An 18,592-nucleotide genomic window follows, 5' to 3' on the forward strand; every position below is an offset into this window, starting at 1 on the left:
CAGACTGCCACATCAACTCACTCTAGGGGACCTGCCTTTTGTGTACACTGTGCCCAATAACCCCAAATTCTGATGCAAGGTAATCCAAATTCTGCAACCTAAATAAAATATCCTTATCACGCCACATTTATTCTGTTTCTGCTAAAGCCCTGGAATGGGATGAAGAGCCATGCAGAGCACAGAAATCCCACCCTCTGGTAATTCTGCTTGGTGCTCCTTGAATTCAAGAAGGCACACACAGTTAAACTAATCTCTGCCATCAAGTGCTAAGAACCTGCTTCTTCAACAGTTTGATCCTGTATGTGAGTACTCAGACCCAAGTGCCATTAAACTCTGCAAAGCTCATGCCTTCCTATAGGACAGCAGCCTCATATTTTCTCTGTCTCCTATTAAAACCACATCAGCAAAAGTGACCACACTTTTGAGAAATCCAGTGAGGCGCTTCAGAGTTCATTTGCTCCTCATTAAGGTGGCTTGAAGTTTCAGGGTGGTTTTTTTTGGGGGGGGGAGGGTGTTGTAATGCCAGTTGCCTATGAATTGTTGCATTATTCATCCCACAGGTGATACTTGGTAGCAAGCCATACTGCTGCTCAGGGTAACTACAAGCATGAATCAGCCTTACTCAATGGGCTTTCATCCAGAAACAATCTCAGAGCTTCAAGGGGATGAGATCCAAATACTAAATTCTGAATACAGGCAGGTGCCCCGACATCAACAGGAGATGCACAGCCTAAACCCCATGCAGATATATTCTTGGGAACTGTTCAAAACCTATGCAGGATCCTGGGCTGGTAAAGGTTGTGGTACTTAGACAAGTACCTGTACATGTCTCACCTAATCAGTTTTGGTTTGTTGTTTTTTTAAGGGCACTGCAAGAGAAAGATGGCTAAAAATTGACTGGGCTTCTAAAAACGAGAATACAAGCTTGTGTTTCCAGTAATCTGCATCATATTACTCCGAGTACCCACAGAACCTGCTGACCTTTTTTAAAATGCATGTATGTCTGAAGGATTAGAAAAAGAAAAAAGTGCTCATTTATTAATTTTAAATAACCTGTTTTGCCTCTCCAGAATGGGATGCGTCACTGTTAGGGTGGAAGGGCTCCTCTCTCTCTCTCTCTCTCTCTCTCTCTCTCTCTCTCTCTCTCTCTCTCTCTTTCTTTCTTTCTCTCTCTCTCTCTCTCCCCTCCCAGCCACTGCTTTTGGGTGTAACCTTGCTTTGGCTCTGAAAACGTAGCTTTTTTGTGAAAAGGTCATTATGAGCCTTTTGGCAGGCAAAACTCTGCAAAGCAGGTTCCAGGGGCCTGTGCAGCCTCAAATAAGCTACAGCAAGTGACTCTCTTTTGCTCACACATCCTTCCGCCCTTTCCTCTCCTGCCAACAAAATTTAAGCCCAAAAGAACAGGGTAGGTGGGGGTGAATCATTAAACAAGGTTCAGTCGAATGCCTACTTGACATTTGAAAGAGAAGCTGTGTCTGAGAGGAAAGGTGGGGGGTGGGAATAAGCTTTTATTAATTGACAGGATTGCAAGGCGTCGAAGTGACTTTATTGCCACCTTAGGCCTACTCAGACCATACATTCTACCCCAAAGAACCCTTCCACATGACGAGAGGGGAGGGAGAAGTTTCAAAGCTTACACAGCCCCCTGTGCTTTTCTTGGTTTTGGTGCTATATTCGGAACACGAGAGATACTAAGCTCACATAGATGTGTTTATGCTGTTCCACTGACCATGGTTCATACCTTGGAATCAGGCTGTGTGCTCTCCACCACCCCCTCCCCCCACAAGCAAATTCCTCTGTTCATTCTGTTCTGCATATTAACCTATGGTTACGTCTCCACCAGGGTTAACCATTTTTACAGTCAGGACACCGTGGTTCTCCCGCAACCATACATTGGTGTGGATCACAGGGTCAAGAGAGACCCTGAATTCAAATCAATGCATGTCCTTGGATAAGAGCTATAGCTCAGCAGAGTGTGTTGCATTGAGAAGGTCTCCGGTTCAATCCATGACATCCCCAGGTAGAGATGGCGAAAACCCTGGTCTGAAACCATGGAGAGCTGCTACAGTCAGTGTGGCCAATGCTGAGCTACTTGGGCAGTGGCCCGACTGTATATAAGGCAGCTTCCTAATTTCTGTATCTTATCAGGCATTCTGTAACATTCCTCACCTGCTTCCAGAATCTGCCCCAAATGTCATCATGTGCAACTGTTGAGGTGTGTGTGTGTCACCTGTACACATACATCCTTCATCTCTGTTTCCCACCCACCCACACTTTTGCCTCATACCAGAGAAAAGGCTTTTCAAGAGCTATATTCCTCAAACATTAACCTTTGGAAAATAAGCTGGTTACTGTTCTCACTTAACTTGAGCGGCATTTCAATGTGGGCATTTATAAATGTTTTCAACTCGCTACCGGACATTAAAATATAGCAAACCCATAAACCGGCAGACCTGCCTTACAAGAAGTAGATCCCATCAAGATAGAGGAAATGTTTGTTAAAGTTTGACTTGGCCTAATGCAGAACAACCCCTGAAGGTAACAGGGGCTTATATTTCTGAATTCCAGTAAATTAAGTTTGCAGATCTTGGCTAAGGCACAGGGAAGCAGTTTTCCAGTGAAAACTAAGGAGCTTGGAGTTTAAAAAGCACTTTGAATATACAGAGCAAACTCTCATGGAGTAAAGTGCTTTTCAACATGAGTAAGGGGATTGGAATCCTAGATGAACAGCTGCAAAGAAAGATTATTCAAGCTCAGTGAGGGACCCCAACTTTCCTTCCTTTCATTAAAAAAAAAAAAAAGATTTGAGGCAGCACTGTATTTTTGTGTGCGCATATAGTGGTTACCTTTGAGCGAGCCTCAGCCCCAAACCTTCTTTGTTTATTCTCAAGTGCTTTAGTAAAGTTCCCATTCCAGATTTATATGAGAGAGTGAGACAGAGTGGAAAGGGAGGGAGGGGGCTGTCTCTAATTTTATTAGTTTTCCTCTCAGTTGGTAGTGCCACTGGCTATATAGCTTTCAAGCTGATCTCAGAAGATTTCAAAGAAAGTTACTCACTACTTTGTCCTCTTCTTAGGAGAAGTAGCTGTTCTCTCACACACACTCAGAAGCCCCATGTTGAATTTCTATTGCAAATTACCCCATGTCCTGATTCATCATTATGCCCCCACCCACCCACAAAAAAAATACACCACCGGTTGCCAAAGATGAGAGCATGAAAATGTGTAGCATACTGATGCAAGGAAAGCAGGCAAAAAGATGTTACAGAGACAAAATGCAAGTTCTTTGTAACATGTAGCTCTGCCCTTAGATCCTACACATCACACAGTGGCCTGGTTCACACATAAGGCTAAGCCATAGTTTGTTATTTTTTTTAAAAAAAAGAACGTGTTAACAATTTGTCCCACAGATGATGGCTTGTTCTTTGCCTGCTCTTGTGCTTTGGTAGTTTAGTGAGCACCTGGTGGTGATGGTGCAGGTGTTAAGCATGTCACGGTTGGGAAAGGGTGCTAGGTTTGCACATAGCACCAAGACATAGATTGTGGCTTCATAGACCATAGCAAGTCAGAATTAAGCTGCTGTGTAGGGCTTGCTCATAGCACTAAGCCATGGTTTAGCACTGTGTGTGAAACCAGTATCTCCTGGATGATGTTATATAGTTCACTTTCAGCGCCACAGTCCAGTGTGAACTTTGTGGTTTTGTGCTTACAGGAGGGGGTGGCATGAGCATCAGGCACACTCTTTTTGCCATGTATATAGAAATGCTGCCTAATTACTCCTTCCTATTTACATAACTCCAGCCTTAGGTCAGCATACATCAGTGGACCAGTAATTCACTTTCAGCCACTGAAGCTAGCAGCAGACACAACTCACATGTTGCTATCCATTAAAAAGGTAATTCCCAATCTTTGCTCATTCACAAAATGTTTCAAACTCACTTATGGAGTGGAGGGAACCCAAGTAAAGTGCATACATAATGGAAATCACCTGCCATGGCTTCTGCCAATCCTATGCCCTGGGATGTAACATCAAATGACAACAAAGTCCACTGTATAGCATGTCTTTGAATGAAACTCCCAAAAAACACAGAACATAAATGGGTATGTGCCATAGGAATATGGCTAAACCAACAGAACATGGTTTACAACACAGTGCTTGTTCCCTGCTCCAAGAAGCTTGCTTGGGGAAGTCTAGTTGCATTATTTGCAAAGCCCAGATTGGGAATGGAGGAGTGTAAACTAATAAAATGCTGGATCTACTAATTAAAACCATGGCACTCTGCCAAACATTGCTTATGTGCTGATGCACTCTGCAATGTCATAATTCTGGGGGCACAACGGGTCATTAAAGTATTAATATGATGACTCGGGTGCTTTGATGACAGCTAGGTTAGGAAAAGGAGCAGAAAAAAAATCAAGGGCAGGGTTCAGTAATATCATAAGGGTGCAGGAAGAGAGGCAAGTAGTCATTTAGCTGATGAGAGTACATGACTGCAGGGAGGGGGAAGTAGGGTCAACTTATGTGAAACCTCGTTAAGCATGAACTTCACAGCTGCCTTCTTTTAGCCCTTCAAAACTATTATCTCTCAAGCTAGGATCAATTCACACCTTTCTTGAACTCTACCACCTCCCATTAGCCAGTAAGGAAGGCAAAAGCAGCAATACTACAAGCAAGTTCCATTGAACTCAGTGGGATTTGCACCTGAAATGCATAAGAATGTGTTGTAAATGTGGTGTAAAAAAAGAAGAATTTTCACTAGAATTTAACTGATGGGTCATAGCTACCAAACATGAGACAGCCTTTGTGTACCACAGTAAACCACGAACCATGGCTTACCTCCCATGAGCCGAGGTGATCACACTTGCCTTATTCCTCCTGCTCACATTTGGGAGAAAGAAACCACCATCCCTGGCTTAGCATTACATTGGAACTGAAGCTTGTTCTTGGCTTATCATTATGGTTTGTCTGGAGTAGAATAAACCATGGTCCCTGGCTCAGATGCAACACTAAACAATGGAGTGTGGTTCATTTCTCCCTAGTTTCAGTGGGGAAGAACTAAGTGGGTGCAAAAGGGCTTATAAATTTATAGCTGAATCTACAGAAATAATCAGCAGGTGGTTTGCTGGAATATGGGCAATCATATGCTAAAGTTACTATCTTATACCTCAAGTCCCAATAAATTAAGTGGGACTTAATACTGCACGGAAGCAGGAATGCACTGCAACAGATTTTGTTGCAATGTAGTCTCTAGAAATATTTTAAGATTCCAAAATATCCAACTTTAAAATATCTCAGAAAGCAAAAAGAAAAACATAATTGAGAGCAAAATATCCAATAGTCAGTTGCAATGCCAAATGCGCCACCTATCAGCTGCTGCGGAGAATTGCAGCAGCTGTTGCAGCCAAAGTAGAGTTACACGCGCAAGGTCACCCAAAAAAACAGATGTCTGCAGTCTACACATTTTGAATTGACAGGCAGCCAACATTACTTTGCAGAACCGAAAATTTCCACTCGAAAAGACAAAAAAAAAAAAAAAACCAAAAGAATGCCTGAAGCACAAGTAGGAGCTGGACTCAAAAGTTGTGTGTGTTGTGACTTTGAAATGCAGGTTATTAAGTGGTGCTTCAGTAGCCACAAAACATTTGTATCGTGTCTCATCAGAATCAAAGGATAGCAACTGACCTAATACGATGTGAAATTTCAGCTCTGAAGACCACAACCAGCCCAACCCAGGTGCCTGAAAAACTGCCCAGTCATGAATTTGTCTGAAAACTGGTGGCAGTACCCAACAGCGCCCTGGCCTTTCCCCGTTTGATACAAAAGGTATCTGTGCCCCCTAGGATGCTGTTAATAACTCAGTGCATATTCTTTAGGCCATGCCATGCATTCTTTATTCAATGCAGTTTTGAGGATGGAGGGAATAAAACACATGAAGATACAAACGTTTGAAAGAAATGGGGTTTTTTTTACATGTTAGTGCAAAAGTGGTGGGTCAGAACTCAGTACTGGGCCATGGCCTGCTCTATGGTGGGTCACAACAGCAGCACTACCACCATACAAATATCTGGCTGAAAACCTAGGTAGTAGGTCCCTAAGGCCTGTTTGGGCTAAAGGCACAGAGGCACCACTAAATTACACCACATGGCAAGATGTGTCATATCAACTGTACATCTTCACTGAGATTGAGGAGATTATAAGATGTGATAAGGCAGGCCTTGCCCCAGGAGAAGAACCACTCCTTTGCAACAAAAGAGTAATTAGGTCAAGGAATAGGAGGAACAGAAGCAGAACAATAGGAGTGGAATGAGGAAGGAAGTCTTTGTCCAGCAACAATTGGCTGAATCACTTGCCACTGAACCACTGTACATGCAGGACAACAGGCTCATGTGTTTCTCCCAATGAGGTACATGCACTTTCCTACTGGGAAGTCTATCATGTGCAAAGTAGCTCCAAGTTTACAATTCATGACCTCTCTTTTCAGTCATTTATGTTATCATTTTGATTTGGGGCCTGTCTCACAATTCATACCTGTACACAAGGTGTGGGGTAGAGAGAAAGCAATAATAATTTTTTTTAAAAAAGGACAGGGGATTTGTGACTTGGTACCTTGAGGTAAGTACACACACACACTGAATACAGGTTGTTCATTTCAGGAGCAACAAGCAAAGTTGCATAACACTGACCTGTTAGAAAGGTAAGAAATATCTGTTTATTTCTTAACATTTTTCTTCCTAGAAGGAGCTCCTCTTCACCATAACCATTTCTGAAGAGTACAACTTTCTTTCTAGCTACTTTGTGTAACCAGACAACTGATGGACTGTAGACCCCCCCCCCAGTGTACTATTTTCACATTCACTTTGGCAAACACTGAGCATTCAAAACCAGGACAGTGCAACTGCAATGGATCGTCTCGCAACTTACCAGAAACCATGTGCAAATCGGATGCCGTCCCCTTGTTTATCAGTTCATACTGGAAGCCTGTGATCTTCCTGCTAATGTCCTGCTGAGGGGTGGCCTCGACAAAGAGTCCGCCTTGTTCAAAGCTGAAGCAATGCACTCGGGCGGGGCTGTGATCCCCATCTTGGACCAGCAGTTTCAGTTCTCCAGTTTTTTCCAAATAAATATTTGCTCCTGCAGAGTCCTTGAAGGGCTTTATGCAGACAGTCCAATGCTTGGAAGAGGAAGATACAATACTGGGTCGCAGGTTCACTATCAGCGCTCCTGTGGGATACATCCAGTCTATGGATCCTTCGGCGCAGCGGAGGTAGACCTGTTCAACATCTTTTTTGTGAGACTCGTGTGTTAGTCCACTGGGGGAGGAAAGGAAAGATGGAGAGTTTACTGTAAGAGCGCCTCCATTTATTTCAAGAGAATACTGTATATGCTCAGATAAATAAGTTGTGGGGATTTAAATAGCGGCTGCGGAACACGGCAAGGCCATGTAGTTTGAAAAGGCTTTCAGTTGTGAATTCAACTCTGGTGCTTAACTGAAAAAGTTGCAACAAGGGTAGCCAACATGGTACCCTTCAGATGTCACAGACTACAACTCCCATCATCCCTGAACACTGACCATGCTTGGCTGGGGCTGATGGGAACTGGGAGTCTAACAACATATATAGGACACCACACATTGGCTACCCTTTGGTTGCAATAATAATTTCCATTATCTGGGGCCATGCAACATCTTTGGGAGGTTCAAATTATTAACATTTATAATAGACGTTGAGTGACAAAACTTAACTCGCTCACAAAAGTTGTGGATGACAGGTAACACTGAGGTTTGTTCAGTCCTCCAACGCATTCACACCAGCCACCCAAATCTCCCCATGTTTATGTAAATCAGCCTTCCCCAAATTTTGGTTCCCACCAGATGTTACTCAACTCCAAACCCCATCATCTCTGACCATTGGCCATGCTGGCTGGAGCTCATAGGAGCTGGAGTGTAGCAACTTGTGAAAGCAGATGAAACAATTGAGAGAATATAAGTGATGTTAAACCCCAGGAGTCAAATGACTTTGCTGCTATGCAAGAGTGGGGGGGGGGGAGAGAAGAGGATACATATTTAAGCTCAACCGGCGTTTAAAATTAGTTGTGGGAGATATTACTGGGAAGGAGGAGAGGGAATAGGAAGCAGCACACAGCCCAGCATATGGTTTCCATTTAAGAGCGAAGTGGCTGACATTATTGGGAATGTCAGTATAACATTCTGTTCAGAGGTTACATGAGGAAGCTCCAAAAAAGTCAAATTCTAATAATCATCATCATAATACTGTCTACAAACACATGCTGCTGAATAATCCTGAAAGCCACATCAAGAGCATAGATGCTTGTGGGAGAAGGAGCTGGTTCTTGACCTCTGTGCTTTTGCCCACCAGCACAAAGAAACACTTGATATATTTGAGATCTGCATCACTCAGCTGGGACATGAGATGCAGACAGTGTTCTTTGCCACAGTGTGGTCTGGCGGTGGGCAGATTGTTACACTGAGCTGGATTCAAACCCCTCTTCTCAAAAGGAGGAACTGACTGATTTTGACTAGTTGTGCCCTTATCACCCACATTTAAAAAAATGAAGTCACAGTCTCACTCATAGGGATGTTGTGTGGATACAGTCATTCCAGGGGAGCCACTACCTACAGTGTTCGGTTCAAAAATCCAACGTACATGAAAGTCCCACTCCTTTAACCCAAACACATCTGGCATTCTCAAGGGCAAAGCAGTTGACAGCATGCTAACTGGGCTCTGCAACCCATCAAACCTCAGATAATCTACATTTTAGTAATGACTTTACTGTGGTTGCATCAAGCGAAGAAGTTGCTGGATTTCCCCCTAAAAGCAGTTTGCGTTATCAACATCATATGAGCAAAATACTATTCCTGCTCCAAAATGTGATCATTCTTCAGCGGGGGTAAAGTTATCTAGAAAGGAAGATATAAGTCATTGGAGAAGAAAATGGGAGTTTCGCTTTGATGTTTCCACAGTACGCAAGCTTGACATTGGGACAATGGATTTATGCATGAGATGTCTGCAAGCTTTCCTTGCTACTGAAAGGAAAGTGGGTGCACTGTAGAAGTTTTCACTGGGGCCAATTATATCCCACAAGCCGCAAATGGGGTAAGGCAAAATTGGGAAGAACAAGCAGTTAGGGGTAACATGCCAAGTTCCTAATGGAATGGAGAACACTGAATGCAATTTCAAGAAACACATAGATTTCCTTGGCTAAAGACTCGTGACCTAGTTAAAGCTGCCACTTACTAGAGTTGGTCAGGATGAAAGTACATCTTTTGCATGGGGTGGTCAGAAGATTCATTACTAAAAGGTATGAAACATGAAATTAAATATCTAATATGTAAGAGGCCTGACAGGACAACAATGCATTTAATTTAACTTCTGTTGTTTTCTGGCCAAATAAAAATGGAAAGAGAGATCTTGGGGTGGAGGGTGGAGAGAAATAAAGTAAAAAAGTAGGTCTGGCATTTTTTATTTAAACATCTTAGGACTTTTGTGATCTTTAACTATGGAGATTGCAGATTGGCCACCACAGTATAGGTACTGATGCACTACATCTCTTCACAAATTCTTGGCAGTACCTGTAACCTCATCTGCTGCCACAGGGCAATCTATTCCCAGTGCCTGGGGTGACACAAAAAGAGACCTATTTCTTCCAATGTAATCAGACTGAATGCAGACGGGAGATTATGTGGGGAAAGCCCTAACATTCTGCGGTAACAAACGTCTTATGAGAGCAGACTACAAGGATACAGATGGGATGTAGAATACTAGAGCTGGTCACAGCCTTCCTGGTTGAAGGAATTTCCCCAATTCCCCCAGGAATCAATTGCCTCAAGCTGCTTCTTTAAAAAAAAAAAAATGCTTGCTTACAAAATCCACCAATTAAGAATTGGTGCAGTGTATTGATTACATTACCATACTGTATAGCTGAATCAAGGACCTCACAGCACAAGAACACTTTAAAGGGCAATCCTAACTTGGACTAGACAGGAGTGAGAAGCTGAACATGCACCTAGGCACCCCAAGACCTTTGGCTCACACTCAGCCAGGATGACTACTGAGTGGCTCTTCCTTTCCTTTGTGCTATGCCAGCTCCAGACTGGTGCAATGGAGGGGCCTGGGAATGGAGCTCCTTAGAGGGATTTCTAGGGCAGGGGTCAGCAACCTTTTTCAGCCATGGGCTGGTCCACTGTCCCTCAGACCATGTGGTGGGCTGGACTATATTTTGAAGGGGGGGAAATGAACGAATTCCTATGCCCCACAAATAACCCAGAGATGCATTTTAAATAAAAGGACATATTCTACTCATGTAAAAACACACTGATTTCTGGACCATCCGCGGGCCGGATTGAGAAGGCGATTGGGCCGCATCCGGCCCCCGGGCCTTAGGTTGCCTACCCCTGCTCTAGGGAGTGCTGGATGCAAAGCCAAGGTGCCCTTCCCTGAAAACAGCGTACCACACCACAACCCTTTCCAGTGTCAGATAACAACATTGGGCAAGGAAGGATTGCATTATTAAGTCTCACAACAACCCTGTGAGGTAGAAGCTGGTTAAGCTGAAAATGTAAAACCTTGCCTGTGGCCTATCCAGTGAACGTCAAAGCGCAGCAGGATTCTGAACCCGGTATTCCAACTTCCAAACTCATCCCTCTAGTTGAACCATGATGCCAAAGCAGCTATCCATTAAATAGTAACCATTGACTACGGCAGCTGTTGTGTGCCTGCTGGATGTTGCTGGACTGCAACTCCCATCATCCCTTACCACTGGCCATGCAGGCTGAGGCTGCTGGGAACTGGAGTCCCAAAAAGCATTTGATGGACAGCACACTAGCCAGCCCTGTAAACAGAGAGGTGCATAGGCTGCAGCATCAGTCCTTGTCCATTCCAGAAGGCCAAAAGCTCAATTTGTTACCCGTGTGATGTTCTTAGATCTATATAAGCACATAGGAAGCGGATCAGACCATAGGTCTGCCTAGTCCTGTACCCTGACTCTTAAAAATGGGCAGCCACATGCCTCTGGAAGCCCTCAAGCAGAATACACGGGGGCAACAGACCTCTCATTGCTAGTACCTGGACTGTGATCTGGGATGTGGCATATATGCATCAAAACTAGCAGCCATTAAAGGCCTACCCTTCCAAGAAAAAACTGCCTTAAATCAAGTCAGGCTATTAGTGTATTCACACTGACTGGGAAGCAAATCTGCAGTGTTTCACACAGGTGAGTCTCTGCTACCTGGAGATGCCAGGGATTGAATTTGATACCCTTTGCATGCAAGACAAGTGCTCTAGCCCTGAGCTACAGCCCTCCCCACACTACTCTGCAGCCTAGGCAGTATGGCTCAGACCAGAGGCACCTGTTTTGGTCAGTTCCACCTATTTTTCAGACGTCAGATGTTCTCTGCTTGTGCAACCACAATAATGTGTCATTCCACGAAACTAAAATACATGATGACAGACGGGGGGGGGGGGTGAGGAGGGGAGAAGAGGAGAATGGCTGGGTCAGCCTCACAACAGGAAAGTGAGTCATGTTGGCTACACACATTCCCTGTGGCTGGCATTCAGAACATTGACGAGCTTAGAAGAGAGACTTCATTCATCAGCATAGCAATATATTAATGAGCTGGTAGCTGAAAGACCAAGTAGAAATCAGGAAGTCCTTGGGCTTAAATGTTTTGCCTCTATGAGGCAATTTTAAGCATGCCACTCTCTAGGACCCCAATCTAGGTTGGAAACACTAGTATCCCACCTTATAGGTTTGTTGTTAGGGCTGGGTATAGGGACCGGCGATCAAAGCGAATCCCGAGGGCTCTTTAAACTTATTTTTGTGGTAAACCACACTGATGCTGATAGAAAATGCTTCTGTTTCAGGCAGATGTATTTAGGATCACAGTCTGAGAATTAGTGGGTTTTGCTCAAAAAGCTACCTATTTCAGCAAACCACATTGTCAGGAAATGTGGCTGTGAAACTGTTAAAATCATGCCCTGAGTCAATTGGCCATTACAATTACCTGATTCCCCTCCCCCCCCCACCCAGCAAGTGGCCCATGTCACTATTTTCGGCTATTATCTTTCTAGATAATGCAAAAAATATAGAAAAATGCCAATGTACATGTGACAATCCTTGACACTCAAGATAATTCATTACCATCTGGATTCCCATCCCCAATAAAAGAAAACAGAGGTGCCTGGATTCTCCCTCATACCCCAAACAACAACAGGAATCAGCTGAAAAGAATGTAACAAAAACCTTATTTCTGCCTCTTTGATCTTTAGCTATTCCCCAAAATAGTCAAGTTGTTACTCAAAGCCACCCAATTTATGTATTAGTTTTAAAGTCTTCCACCGGTAACCCCATTTGAGGGTTTTTTAAGTGTCCAGAAGAAACTGAATATAGATTACAAATGCACTCCATTTAGCCATGGTTTCATTTCTGAATGAAAATCTAGCCCTCAAAAGTCACGATCTATAAAAGGTTTTTGAAAACCATAAAGACACATTAAAATGATTACAGCGGATTAAAGTGGGGGGGGGGGGAGGAGCTTTTGGAGCCAAGCAGTTTTAAAAGATTTCACAACCAGAACGATTAGCATAGCTGTGGCAGACATGGAACACTGGGTAGGAATCTGCCATCAGCGATGCTGATTTAAATCTGAAGGAACAGGAGTGACGTGATGCCACAGGTGTAACAGAGACCAGACCAGTATCTTTTCAGAGATCAGTATTGTTCAGCAACAGGTGAACTCCAGAGGAAGTTCGGGCAAATGTTAAAAACACCCACAAGTACGCACCACTTTTACAATTTCCGAGGAAGAGCTAACTCCACCCAGAACAAAAAAAGCAGGCCTCTAAATTAGGATTTCGCCCCCTCCATAAAAAGTATAAAAAAATCTTAAGGTAAGTAACCCAATATGGCAAAGAAACAAAAAAACAACAACCCTGAATTAATCAAGTGTGTTCGAATTTGTGGGAGTGTGGGGGAGAGACCTGTCCTACTAATCAGGTGCGTTCCAAAGCGGGGGCGGGAATGTTAAGACAGCGAAATCCCACCGAGGGGATTTAAACAAAACCGAAGCCAGCTCTCTCGCTCTCGCTCTCTCTCCGCGTTGCAGCTTCGCCAAGCGCGAACAATCCGCACCAACCCTGTCAACTCGCCTCCTAAAAGGGAGGACTTACAAGCCTATTGTGTTACAGCGAAGTGAACGCTTGAATGCAGAAGGTCAGCGGCGAGGAGGTGCAGAGTGTGTTATTCGGGTGTTGGGTTGCACAGATGTGGCCGGTGTCGCTGCGTGGTCAGTCCAGAGAAACGCTCTACCTTTGTCTGCGAAAAGCCAAGCCGCACTCCCGCTCCCCCCACCCCGCTCCCGCCTTTGCCCGTTGCTTTGGCAATACTCATCCTGAACACTCCTGGAATGTTAATCAAAGTGCCCCCTCCTCCTCCTTCCCTCCGTGTCCCCCCCCTTCCCGCTTCCAATAAATCAGAGCAAACAGCAGAGGAGAGGTTGCTTTTATCCCTTCGCAACAATCAAATCCATGTGTCCGTGAGCCGCTGGAGCAAGTGAGCCCAGCGCGGGACGAAGCGCCTCTTCAATTCATCTCTCCAACACTCCCCCACCCCCACAGCCAGTTACTCCAACCCGGAGCGAAACTTTACTTAACAAAACCGGGAGAATAACGAAGGGACCCCCCCCCCCGCACTCCCCTCTCCCTGCATTCATAAGGGCAGAAGTTGCAAGAGGAAGCAAGCATTCTCTCCGCGGTGAAGCCGGATCCAAGCCCCGGTTCTCTCGAAGAGCAAAAGGGAAGAAATGGTCGTAAAAACAGAGGCGGGGGGGGGGCGGTGAGGAAGAGCTCCAAACGCAGAGCGCATGAAAGTGGCCAGAGAGAAATGGAAGGACAACATCTGCCCGCCCTTTCTGCGCCCCTAGAAGAGGAAGGGTTGGAGCGCCTTTCGGAGGGTGCGCGCTCGGTTTAAAGGGAGCTCGTCGACCCCCTCGGAGGTGGCACGGGGAACTGCCCACCGAGAGAGTAAAGAGTAAATAAGATTGGCTCGGGCGGAAAGGAAAGAGGGAGGAGGGCGCATCCCAAGCCGTGCAAAAACCTTGCAGGGGTGCATCCAGGGAAGCAAAGCCTAGGTGCGGGGATATGCCCGGACAAAGACCGAGCAGTTGGCAGCGCACATGGAGCGCCGGGCTGATCTGATCCGCGTTGCCACCGGGCGCCGAGGGTTCCCCGTCCGCCCCGCGAGCTCTTACCTCCCCTTCCAGCTGCACAGATCGCTCGAGTACTGCGCCGTGCAGCCCCTGTCCAGCGCCAGCAGCCCCAGCAGCAGCAGGAGCGGCGAGGGCGGCGGGAGCACCAGCAGCCCAGGCGCCGGGGCTCTCCGCATGGTCCCCGCCGGGCTGCTCGGGAACAGTTCCACCAGACCAGGCGAGAGGAGAGCGCCCGCGGCCAGCGCTACATGGCGAGCAGCGAAGGCGGTCCGAATCGAGCCCTTAGCACGAGCTGCCCATCCCCTCCGTCCGGCCACTCACTCGGCGCAGCAGCCTACTAGAGCTCTCTCCAAGCCGGCGCTCGCTCTGGCTTCGCACGGGGCGGGGAGCCGGGCCAAGTCAAGAAACCACCCACTCCAGCGTCAGCTGAGAAAACCCGCACTGGAGTATGCGCGGAGCGGATTCGGCTCCTCCCTGCACTGCTCTTGGAAGCACTTAGGAGAGACGGGGGGTTCTTTCTGTGTCAAGGGATTTCTTTGGAGCACGTCACAGGCTCGGATAGGTAGGAGTCAACTTCTAGGGGCCGGGGGGGGGTCTTCGGGACTCCCCAAAAATATTTGAGGAGGCTGCCCTGCTCCAAGTGAATGGGCACTGCCAGCCAAATAGTGATTGATTATGCAAGGCAGGGCTTACTTGCCCACCCCCAATATTTTATCTTGATGATGGTCTGAGTAAAAGGTAAAGGGACCCCTGACCATTAGGTCTAGTTGTGGCCGACTCTGGGGTTGCGGCACTCATCTCGCTTTATTGGCCAAGGGAGCAGGCATACAGCTTCCAGGTCATGTGGCCTGCATGACTAAGTCGCTTCTGGCAAACCAGAGCAGCGCACGGAAACGTCATTTACCTTCCCACCGGAGCGGTACCTATTTATCTACTTGTACCTTGACGTGCTTTCGAACTGCTAGGTTGGCAGGAGCAGGGACTGAGCAACGGGAGCTCACCCCGTCGCAGGGATTCGAACCGCCGACCTTCTGATCGGCAAGTCCTAGGCTCTGCGGTTTAACCCACAGCGCCACCTGCGTCCCTTTGGATGGTCTGGGACACAGGCACAAATCCAGCAAGTATGGCAGGGGGAGGGAAAGCAGCACTAACTAGATGGCACTCAGGTGTCACACCTGGACCCTGTTTTCTTATAAGGTTAATAAGCCAAAAGTTGCATGAAACCACGGTCTTGCTGATGGAAACGGTACAAGAAACCTAAAATGGTGCAGAAATGGCTTGGAAGATTGGCTCTGCAATGCTACGCATCAGTCTTAGCCAACCTGTGCCCTCGAGATGCATTGGACTGCAACTCCACCAGCCCTAGTTAGCATTTGGAAGGCACCAGGCTGGCGAAGATTGCTACGCACTCATTTTGGAGTTGGCCGCATATAGCTTAATGGATTTACCTCTGAGTAAACATACATAGGGTTTCACTGCACATTAAGGACAAGTAGAATGCTTAGCTGTATATAGCATGAACGTTGACTACATTTGAGCTGCAATCCTGAATCTGCTTACTTGGGAGACCCATTGCAATCAATGGGGCTTACTTCTGAGTAGATATGCATGTGATTGTGATGTTGATCATGCTCTTTATATATTGGAGGGGCTTTCTGTGCGTCCCCCCAAATGTAAGACCCTGCTGCATTGGCCACTGGCCCAACTAGTCTAGAATTGTGTCCTCACACTGGCCAAGCAGATGCTGATAGGAAGCACGCAAGCAGGACTTGAGCACAACAGTCCCAGAAAACTAGTTAGAGAGAGAGGGATGCTTCAGACTATGTTTATTATTTAGGACTACCTAAACCTCTGGTTCAATGCAATACATAACCACTAATGTGTTATTTAGAATTCAGTCCCTCTTCTATCCCCTAGCCTCCCTAAAGGCCACTAGCCTGTCCCAACCTGGGTTTGTTTGAAGTACTGTATTAAAAAGTGATTTGGAGTCCTGGCACGTGATTTTTGTGGTCATTGCGTATGAGTTTTTGTAGTAAAGACAGCATCCTTCTAAAAGGAGACAGTGACACAATCTACGGACTGCTTCACCTAATAATTGGACCTGTAGCAAGCTGCTGTGTCTTTGTTGGTATGGCTTACCTGAGTAAATGTGTGCCTAATGTGGCCATCCGTTGAACCAGTCCGTTGATCCATCTAGGTACATAAGTTTATATTCTGATGGGCAATGGGTCTCCCAGTCCTCAGATCTTTCCCAGCCCCAATACCTGAGATCTCTGGACCTGGAGCTAGAAGGCACTCCAAATCCCTGTTCAGCAACAGAGCTGGGTTCTTATGTGTCCTTAACAGGGATATAGGAAGCTGCCGCTGATATGGCATTGTGCATGCAAGCTGGCAGAGACCCGCCAGGGTCTGAGAGAGAAATCTTCCCCAGCCCTGCCTCAAACTGCATGCAACACATGTGCCCTAAAACTGAGCTACAGTTGTGGGTGGATCAGGTTTACGCAGCCTCAGCTATGAGCTCACTTGCAGGTTTGGCTGCACCTTCGAGGAGCATAAACAGTTCCTGATCATAACAAAAAAGGGCTGTGTCAGCACAAGGAAGAAGGGTGCTTACTGGTTATTAAACACATTTCCAGGTGCACCAATAGGGCGCCCGCATGGATACTGATGGAAACATTCCTGCCTCATTGCAACATAAATATTTATTAGTATATGCAAACCGGCACGGCATTGGAAGAGTGGTGAAGAGTGAACAGGTATGGTCAGGTACCAACATAATGCTTTCAGGTGGTGTGGCAGTACTACCATAAGCCTTAATTAAAACAAAAACAAAGCAAGCATTTGAACCGTATTTTCGGAAGCCGTAAAACTTTTTCAGGCTAAGTCTGAGGCGGACGTACACTTTTGGTTAACTTTCTGGTGTGGGTGTGGCCAAAGCAAAAGGGGCGGGGTCAAAACAAAAGGGGCAGGCCTCCCAGCATTCTCACATAGACACTCATACATATCCACACAGAAACATACACACATTGCCTGTAAAGAGAGGTGATGATTGTGCTTAATTTCTTAAGAGTGAGATGCTACAGCTCATCATACACAGGAGCCCCTCCTGGAAGCAAATATTGGGTGGGAAACTACAGCTAGTCACTGGGGAAGCCTGCACATGTTCAGAAATACTTTTCTTATGCTATTTCACCTCTGTTTCTTCATTATTTCACATCTGTGGTGTGGCCATGGATGGGAGAAGGGAGCTAAGTGGATAAAGAAAGGAGGATGAGACTCCCGAAACAACAAGAGCAACAAAGGAACATCTTTACATACATCTGTGCAAGGGTGCCAAATTGAATAAAAATTGGGGGGGGCAGGTAAGCCCAGTCCCACATAATCAATCACAATACGCAGCACATGCACACCATTTGAATAGCAATGCCCATCAATTTGGGAGGGGGCAGCCCCTCAGAAAAATGTTTGGTGGGAGGCCAAAGGCCTTTCGGCCCCTAGGAGTTGGCTCCTATGCATCTGTGCATCAGAGGCTCTGGCCAGTTTTTGTGGGGGGAAATCAGGTAGTTTCTGTAACTGTCAGTAAATCAAACTAACACATGAATTCAAACAAAACAGTGCATTTAAGTTTGCACAGAATCAGGGCCGGATTTAAGTTTGATGAGGCCCTAAGCTACTAAAAGTAATGAGGCCCTTTATATGTCCAGCTGCCCTTTGTCAACAACAAATTGGCACTGTTTTTTGTGTTGAATGTATGCCATATGGTAATTTATGGACCTAATAGGTATCTAAAGCCATTTGCACAAAACAAAATATGCACATCATAGGAGCCTACACAACACAAAACACTGTTGCTGTATGTAGGTTTTATTTTATTTGTTTTTTATCTTATATTTTGGAAATGTACATCCAGTGGGGTTTTTTCGGTTTTGGGGGCGCCCAAGAGAGTGGGGCCCTAAGCTATAGCTTGTTTAGCTTATGCGTAAATCTGGCACTGTGCAGAATCAGCAATGGGTAGCCCCCAGGCAGAGAATACTTCCCAAACTATGTTTTAAATGTTAATATATGTGAATGTATTCTCGTTTGAGAGGAGGGTCGGCTCCAAGAATCTAAAAAATGTTGCCTTCAACCACATGCTCCCATGCTGTTGAACTGGTAGCTGGGAACTTGGAAACCACTACACAGCAGAGATTGTCATTGTCACCCTGTGTCCATTATCACAGTGGGGAAAGTCAATTGTGTGAACCTGTTCTTGCACTATAGTTCATCAGTGCTGGTATTCCTTTGCAAAGGAACACACACACACACCGTCTGCCATTTACAAGCCTGGCGGTACTGTAAATGCATGAGAAATACACACTAGCAGATTTTGGT

At 45.8% G+C, this 18,592-nt stretch overlaps 1 protein-coding gene across 1 annotated transcript in view; it reads right to left on the bottom strand.

The window, feature by feature from the left end:
* METRNL (meteorin like, glial cell differentiation regulator) overlaps positions 1-14,593 on the bottom strand; it is a 28,355-nt gene extending 13,762 nt beyond the window's left edge. Inside the window, exons 1-2 of the mRNA XM_081183861.1 lie at positions 14,264-14,593; positions 6,922-7,310 (exon numbers count right to left, since the gene is read on the bottom strand). Coding sequence (XP_081039987.1) covers positions 6,922-7,310; positions 14,264-14,397 — 523 coding nt within the window. The 5' untranslated portion in view covers positions 14,398-14,593. The remainder of the gene's footprint in view (positions 1-6,921; positions 7,311-14,263) is intronic.
* Positions 14,594-18,592: the final 3,999 nt, after the last annotated feature.

This window comes from Podarcis bocagei (assembly GCF_964188305.1).
Source record: "Podarcis bocagei genome assembly, chromosome: 2".
Taxonomy (NCBI): Eukaryota; Metazoa; Chordata; class Lepidosauria; order Squamata; family Lacertidae; genus Podarcis; species Podarcis bocagei.